Consider the following 9,355-nt stretch of genomic DNA (forward strand, 5'->3'; position numbering starts at 1 on the left):
TCCGATCACGGAAAAAGCATTCAATCAACTGAAGTTGGTGATGAGCCGTCTTGTATTATAGGATCATTAAACTTGTTTATAAGCAAAAAAATAGTTTTCACATAACTTGTCAAAAAATCTGGCCTATTACCAGATTTTTTCATCTATAATGTAAACAACTCTATACTAATACGTTGAGAGTGAGAGGATCAAAATTCCAATTTACCTCCCATGTAATAAACAAAATTACTTTATTCCACTAAATTGGAAGGATTGGGGACTCGACTAAAAAAATAAAAATATTTTTTTTTAAACATAAGTTGTATCCAGAATCTAAGCGTTTTGTTGTTGAGAAACGTACTGGTTTCCAATTGTATCTCCTGTTGATAAGATTTTCTGCTATGAAGATGTAAAACTCGTAAACTTTCTTAAGTGGCTTTTTGCTCGGTGTTTGGATGGGTTAGATTAGATGTAAACCAAATGGAGATTTGTTCACATCCCAAGCCTTTTGATTCTTCCTTTATCCAAAAACCTCAAGGATCATTTGTTAGAAAACCATAACTAATTAAAGATCTATATTAACATGATTGTTGATAATCACATATTTGTGCCAAAGTTGTTCATAATAATAGGTTAACAAACATCCAAAATCAGCGGGGCCATAAAATTGACAACATAATCATGTCATAAAAAGTAAACATAATACACAAATTACATAAGCAAAAGTACTGATTAATTCATTATTCACAAAGAACCATAAAATTCATAACATCGTAAACTTATTCTACTGGGCCAACACAGGCCCTATCACTTCCACAACAAGTAAAAGAAACATCAGACAGATATTAATCCCACAGCCACAGATTAGAAACCACCACGAAGACGGAGCACAAGGTGAAGGGTGGACTCCTTCTGAATATTGTAATCAGCAAGGGTCCTTCCATCCTCCAACTGCTTCCCTGCAAAGATCAACCTCTGCTGGTCCGGTGGGATACCTTCTTTATCCTGAATTTTTGCCTTCACATTATCAATGGTATCAGAGCTCTCCACCTCAAGGGTAATTGTCTTCCCAGTCAAGGTCTTCACAAAAATCTGCATACCACCACGAAGACGCAACACAAGGTGAAGGGTAGACTCCTTCTGGATGTTGTAATCAGCGAGGGTCCTTCCATCTTCCAGCTGCTTTCCGGCGAAGATCAACCTCTGCTGATCTGGGGGAATACCTTCCTTATCCTGGATCTTGGCCTTAACGTTGTCGATTGTGTCAGAACTCTCCACCTCAAGGGTAATAGTTTTACCAGTGAGGGTCTTCACGAAGATTTGCATACCACCACGAAGACGCAACACAAGGTGAAGGGTTGACTCCTTCTGGATGTTGTAGTCAGCTAAGGTGCGGCCATCTTCAAGCTGCTTTCCGGCGAAGATGAGTCTCTGCTGGTCTGGTGGGATTCCTTCCTTGTCTTGGATCTTAGCCTTCACGTTGTCGATGGTGTCAGAGCTTTCAACTTCGAGAGTGATGGTCTTACCGGTGAGGGTCTTCACAAAGATCTGCATACCTCCACGAAGACGGAGGACGAGATGAAGGGTAGATTCCTTCTGGATATTGTAGTCGGCGAGGGTACGACCGTCCTCAAGTTGCTTTCCGGCGAAGATAAGTCTCTGCTGGTCCGGGGGAATTCCTTCCTTGTCTTGGATCTTGGCTTTAACGTTATCGATGGTGTCGGAGCTTTCGACCTCAAGAGTGATGGTCTTGCCTGTGAGGGTCTTGACGAAGATCTGCATGCCTCCACGAAGACGGAGGACGAGATGGAGAGTTGACTCCTTCTGGATGTTGTAGTCGGCAAGGGTACGGCCGTCCTCAAGCTGCTTTCCGGCGAAGATGAGACGTTGCTGGTCCGGAGGAATTCCTTCCTTGTCCTGGATCTTGGCCTTTACGTTATCGATAGTATCAGAACTCTCTACCTCGAGAGTGATTGTCTTGCCGGTGAGGGTTTTCACGAAGATTTGCATCTGTGGAAGTAGCAGCAACAAATAAATCAGAATCAAACGCCAGAAATCGAATTAGAAACTGGATTATGAATCTATAACAACAGACCAAAACAGCTTGAGATCAAAACAACAAATAAACTAAAATCAAACACCAGAAATTGAATTGACTCTAATACATATTAAAAACAGTGTATAACAAACGAATATGAAGCATTTCAAATTAAACGTTATCAGATCCGTTCATGCAAAACCTGTTCATAAACCAGATACAACAAACCTAATTGACGATCATGCAATTCAAACAGATTTATTGAGAATATATATTAGAAACAGATCTGAGATCATTTCTAATAAATTAAGCTTATATAAACTCTGTCTAATCGATTTCTAACAGATCTACGAAAGGAAAGACGAAAACCCGAATCGAAAATCAGAAAAGAAATGGAAAATACCTTGAGGATTTGTTGAGAAGTAGATAGGGCTCAAAGAAATGAATTCAATAGAAATGAAACTGCGATTTGTATGGGAGCATTGGGGTTAATTTATAGCAAAAGGGTCAAAAACGTAACCACTAGAATTGTGACACGTGTCTTGATTATATGTCATTCGGTGCTAGTTGTTGGGTTGCTTGTTGTATCTGGCTTAGTTTTGGTATCCAATGCGTTCAGGGCGGTCTTTCTCGGAAATTATTAATTGCAATTGGGAAATGGTAGTTGGCGTTTAATCTTGACGGAGTCGAATGCAACCTTCTACTGGAATCTGGATTAATCGTTACCACGGCGTTACTTTATTGGGTCACTTATTTCGTATGGGCCCACGTCGTCTGTTTTACAATATGAACTCCACTCCACCGTTGGAAGGCCGACTGCTATGAAAATTATATTAAATTCAACAAAGAGAATATTAGAATGGTTAAATAAATTGTATTTTTTTTTACAATGTTAAATAAATTAATTTTTTGGTTCTACTATCATACTATTGGTTCGATATGGTATTAAGTTCGAGTTTTATGAGTAAAAAAACAAAATTTGTATTTATAGTAAAATATATTTAAAAAATATATATTTAATTTTTATGAATATAATTTTTTTATTTTAGTTTCTATAAAAAATTTTGAATTAAATTTTATAAATGGTTTTAGTTCTTAATATCAAATTAATATAAAAGAATAACGAAGTTTTAAAACACTTTTAAAATATTCTTTTAATTTTTATTTGTATTTTTTTATAAAATAATACTAATTATTAAATAATTAATTAATATTATAAAATGTTTTAATTTTTAATATTTCATAAAAAATATATTTATGTGTATTTATAAATTCACTTATCCTGCAATTTATTAACTCTTTTTTTAAACTAAAAATTAATTATCTTTAATTTTATAATAATTAAATTTAAACAATAAAATTTATATAGACTAATATAAAAAATAATATATCTATATAATCAAATAAATATTTAAATCATAAAAATAACAATGTTGAGAGATATCTGATATGACTCTTCGATGGAGACAAATTTGGTAAATATTTCACACATGCTTAAGAAAATTGTTGGTGCTTATTGGATGTGCTGGATATACAACGTGGTTCAGAATACGAGGATAAAAGTAGAACTTCAGTAATTAAAGAAATATATAAAAACCTTTGAGTTATACGATATAAGTTTTTGCTTCGTATATCATCTAAAGGACAAGCAACAAAGAATAATATAAATTTATAAGTCTAACTCTAAGATATTGTTTTTTAGAGAAATATTAAAATTTTAAATGTTGAGAAAAATATTAAAAGTTATGTAATTTAAATTTTATCATTGTAATAAAAATATTCATTTAATTTTTTTTTGTTTCTTAATAAATATATTTAAAATATTTGTTAACATAGTCTTTTTTGTTTATTGGTCTTACATAATCCTTATTTTTATGTATACAAAATATCGCAAGTGATTATAAGGTTTTTAATTATATTCAATGATTTTAATGTAGTTGAATTTTTAAAGTTCAAATTTAAGACATTCAATACTTTAGAGTTTTAACTAAAACATATAATATATTCTGATTATCTAATAATCCTATCTATGCCTTCTTAGTTTTCCTTATGATATATGTATGATAATATTATAGCAAATGGGGTAGTATGTAGTATATGTTTATATGTGTTAAAAAAATTTATAAAAGCGTTATATCATTAAAGTTTCTGCATATATTACATTGAAATTTTTGTATAGGAATAAATATAAAATTATAAATTTTATCACAATGATGATTTTGTTGTTTTTTATTTATTTAAAAGAGTTTAATAAATATTTAAATTCTATAAAAAATATGTATATCAATTAATATGTCATGCTATTTACCGGTGTAAATTAGTTTTCTCGTGTCATATCATTAAAGTAAGGAATAATTAAGTGATTTAATAAAATACATAAATTTTAATAGATATTAAAATAAAATAATTTTGCAATGAAAATGCATTTAAAGAAATCTCATTATATATTAATGAATATGTCATGCCGGTATAAATTTATTTTCTAGTGCCATGTCATTAAAGTGGGGTGTAATGGAGTCATTTGACAAAGTACATAAATTTCATTAGATATTAATGTAAAATAATTTTATATTGAAAATAAATTTATGAGAAATAATTAATAAATTTCTTAAAATATTTGTTAGTCTGACTATTTCTCTATTATAATCTATTTAAATTTTATTTAGTCTAACTCAATCTAGAATATAATGGTTATGATATTATTTGATTTTCTATTTAATGGGTCCCAAAAATGTAATGTAATAAAAAGTCTTATCAATTTTAGTTTTAATCCTAGTGTCTTCCAATATTTTTGCTTATTTATTCTTAGTCTAATTAGCAAAATAATTAAAGATTGCTAGATTGGTTACTATATGAAGAAGGTAATATATAAATTGTTCATAAAGTATATTCATTCGCAAAGTATTGAAAAAAATTAAATATAACGGATATAAATGGTGGAAGCGGTATTTAGAAAATTGTCTAAGTAGTGAAAAAATACATTAAAAAAAAAAAGCTATTATGTCAATATAATTGTTGTATACTAATTGCTGCAATTACTATTATTTTGTTCTTTCTCCAGTTTCAATAAAAAAATTATGTTTTATGCATATATAAGAGATAAATATTTGTGTTGTATATATTTTGATCAATGTATTTAAGTTTCTTACACGTTTTTCTATAAAAAAAAAATTCAAAACACACTCCAAAAAAAATATAAATGTATCTTTGAACTAATTGTTTTGTGAATGATAATTTTTTAATTATATTTAAGTTTTGTGATGATGTGAGAAGTGTGGATAGCAATTGTTCTTCTATTGAAGAATGAATATTTTGGACTTGAAGGGAGAAAAGTGACAAGAGATGTTGCGGTGGCAGTGGCGAATGCCATGAAGAAGGAGAGTATTTGGAAAATAGAAAGGGTTACTGATATTTAATAAATAGGTGGAATAGACGTGAGTAGAATAAATAGGTTTTATAAAGGGTTACTCACATTTGGCAGAGAGATGAAATAGATGTAAGTTGAATAAATAGATTTTATAAAGAGATGTGGATATAATTTGAATGGGTGAGAATTGTTTTTACTTTGAACGGTTGTCCCCACTCCCAAATTCATTATTGTCATTTTTCATTCACTAATATACCATCAAAAAGACAAAAATGTGAGCAACCCAACATCAATCTCTAATCTTTTGATAGCTCAATTTCACTTGCAGAAAGACACCATTTAAATACTCCATGAGTATTATTAATGGTTTCAATTTCAAGAACTGGATTTTCACACCCAGATGAAAATTTTCCCATAGGAGAGAATGATAAGCTTCCATAAGAAGAACCCATTTGAGAATTTCCCGTCTTGATGCTGAATTCACCTCTTGAAAAAGTTGATTCAATTTTATGCAAGTGCAGGCAAGGTGCATGGATAATTACCCATGCCTATACTCATACACATACATTGGGTTTTTACCTACACATAATGGATACTTTATTGAAATTCTTGTGTCTTAATCTTCCCATTCTCAATAAAAAAGAAACTATGTTTAAAATTTGATTAAAAAATAAATAAAGTTTAAGTAATTAAATTTTATAGAGATTTTAATCGTAGATGTGCTTGAAAAAATTAATTAAATATTTCAAATATTAATTTTGACTTGTTTTTGTATTAAAATTATTGTAAAGTTAAAAAATATATAAAGATCTTTATTCAAAGTTTACTTCCATAACACGTGCTCACATTTTGAATTGTATAATGGTTGTTTATGGCTTGATTTTACTTAGATTGGATAAATTGCTACATGTTATGACAATTTGTTTGTCTAAATATATATATGAAAAACATATACTCTTGAGTGAAACACATGTATGATCATTTGATTCGCATTTTCTTTATTCATTATTGAGTTCAAATCACATGCAGAAGAAAAGCAAATGAAAAATAAACTAAAAACTAAATCGATTTAACTGATGTTCCATCAATTGCATTGTTATTCCCCAATGTCTTCAATGTCAAATGAGCTGCCTTCTGCCCTGATATCATTATAGCTCCAAATGTTGGACCCTACAAAAATCACCAATGTTATCACATCTTAAACAAATGTTTCTTACCATCTTCAAATTAATTGCACTAAAACCAATATCCTTGCAGTTGAAAGTATCTAAAAAAAACCTGATATTAATGTCGACATTAAATCAAAATTGCACAAACAAGCCTATAAACAAAATATTATTTTCTTTGGTAGATTATAAACAAAAATTCTACTTCTTGCACAACATTAATTCAATATATTATTACACACAAAATTGTCCAAGCCTATATTATTTACACACACATTAACTCCTAGAATCATGTTTGGTTATTATGTTGGACTTCCTACTTTAGAATTGATTTAAATTACAAAATTAATTCTTTAAAAGAAAATATATTTAGCTTCTATGATAACTAGAATATTTTTCAAATTTATTGATAGAAATACACACAAAAACAATTATTATTTTGAAATAGATAAAAATTATTATTTTTTATTTTAAACATACCCAATATAAATAACTTTACCTTCAAAGTATTTAACATCAATTTCATAATAATTACTTAAGTCAAAATCAACTAGTATCAATTATTAATATCAATTATTATCACATAGGAACCAAACACAATAATTAACCTTGAACCGAAAACAAAGAAGCTTACCACTCTTGGAGTTTCATACATTTCAGCAACTTCCATACCAGTAATAATCATATCAGGAACAATCTCCTTAATAAGATGAACAATAGCATCTTCACCAGTTTTCATGTCAAGTGAATTTATTCCACAAACAAAGTCAATCATACCAACACGCTCTAGCATTTTTAAGCCACTAGCACCAAAAGGACCATCATGTCCACAAGAACTCACAACAACCTTCGCTTCCATAACATGAGGATTCATACAAGACTGTATATCAGGCTTCATTGAAACCAAAGCCTAATTCGTAACAACACCACCAACTCTTCCTTCTTTCACAATCAGATCCTCACCAGCAACAACATTAAACAATTTCACGTTAGATCTAACGAGAAGCTTGCTCAAGATTGTTGAAGTGAACAAAGCAGTGTGTTTGATTACAACATATTCTTCTCGTTCGTCGTAATCAAATTCAATTTCATCGAGGAAGAGGTGAGCTGGTTTGCGGACAACCATGGCAGAGAAGAGTTGGCCGTCAAGCCAAGCACCGCCACTGGGACTGACGAATTGTTCGATTATGGCTATACTGATGTTGGGGTTTTTGCTTAATTCGTAAGCGCATGAGAGACTGGAGGAACTGGCACCGAGGATGACAACGTCAGTGTAGGTAACCATGTCTGTTACGTAACGGCGTGACATTTCACGAGAGACGATGGATTCTTCGATGGGTTCGAATTTGAAGGAATAAAGATCGTGTGTGTTGAGGGACTTGGAGATTAAAGAATTGTTATAGGAGGTGGATTTTATGATGTGGGAGGTGTGGGTAGCAATTGTTCTTCCATTGAAGAATGAGGATTTTGGACTTGAAGGGAGAAAAGTGGCAAGAGATGTTGCGGTGGCAGTGACGAATGCCATGAAGAAGGAGTATTTGGAAAATAGAAAGGGTTACTGATATTTGATAAAGAGGTGGAATAGATGTGAGTAGAATAAATAGGTTTTATAAAGGGTTACTGATATTTGGTAGAGAGGTGGAATAGATGTATGTGAGTAGAATAAATAGGTTTTATAAAGAGATATGAATATAATTTGAATGGGTGAGAATTGTTTTTACTTTGAACAGTTGTCTCCACTCCCAAATTCATTATTGTCATTTTTCATTCACTAATATACCATCAAAAAGACAAAAAATGTGAACAACCAACATCAATCTCTAATCTTCTGATAGTTCCATTTCACTTGCAGAAATACATCGTTTGAATACTCCATAAGTATTATTAATGGTTTCAATTTCAAGAACTGGATTTTCACACCCAGATAAAGATTTTCCCATAGGAGAGTGTGATAAGACTCCATAAGAAAAACCCAATTGAGAATTTCCCGTCTTGATGCTGAATTCACCTCTTGAAAAAGTTGATTCAATTTTATGCAGGTGCATGCAGCGTGCATGGATAATTACCCATACACATACATTAGTTTTTACCTACACATAATGGGTACTTTATTCAAATTTGTATGTCTTAATCTTTCCATTCTCAATAAAAAAGAAACTATGTTTAAAATTTGATTAAAAAATAAAGAAAGTTTAAGTAATTAAATTTCATAGAGATTTTTATCGTAGAGGTGCTTGGAAAAATTAATTAAATATTTCAAATATTAATTTTGACTTGTTTGTGTATTAAAATTATTGTAAAGTCCAAAAATATATAAAGATATTTATTCAAAGTTTACTTTCATAACACGTGCTCACATTTTGAATTGTATGGTGGTTATTTATGGCTTGGTTGTACTTGGATTGGATAAATTGCTACATGTTCTGACAATTTGTTTGTCTAAATACATATATGAAAAAAATATACTCTTGAGTGACACACATGTATGATTATTTCATTCGCATTTTCTTTATTCATTATTAAGTTTAAATCACATGCAGAATAAAAAAAAAATGAAAACTAAATTAAAAACTAAATCAATTTAAGTGATGTTTCAAAATTAGTTGTTACACATTATTGGTGCAAAATGTTTTGAATAGTTTTCCAAGTTTGTGCATGTATTTTCAAGAAATAATATTACAACGTTATAATAAAAAAATATATAATTTGACATATATGTATGTATAAATGTTATTTATATCAATTATATATTAGTTATTATATTAATATTATAAAAGTACATATCAATAATATATTTTTGGTTCA

At 30.3% G+C, this 9,355-nt stretch overlaps 1 protein-coding gene and 1 pseudogene across 1 annotated transcript; both read right to left on the reverse strand.

The window, feature by feature from the left end:
- Positions 1-569: 569 nt before the first annotated feature.
- Positions 570-2,483, reverse strand: UBQ10 (polyubiquitin 10). The gene is made up of 2 exons (NM_001364804.1): positions 2,421-2,483; positions 570-1,989 (listed from the first exon to the last, which is right to left on the reverse strand). Exon 2 carries the CDS (start codon positions 1,987-1,989, stop codon positions 844-846), a length of 1,146 nt encoding a protein of 381 aa, NP_001351733.1. The 5' UTR covers positions 2,421-2,483; the 3' UTR covers positions 570-843.
- Positions 2,484-6,375: 3,892 nt separating this feature from the next.
- LOC101506085 (thiamine thiazole synthase, chloroplastic-like) lies at positions 6,376-8,075 on the reverse strand (annotated as a pseudogene).
- Between the last annotated feature and the right edge of the window lie 1,280 nt (positions 8,076-9,355).

Source organism: Cicer arietinum, chromosome 4 (genome assembly GCF_000331145.2).
Source record: "Cicer arietinum cultivar CDC Frontier isolate Library 1 chromosome 4, Cicar.CDCFrontier_v2.0, whole genome shotgun sequence".
Lineage (NCBI taxonomy): Eukaryota > Viridiplantae > Streptophyta > Magnoliopsida > Fabales > Fabaceae > Cicer > Cicer arietinum.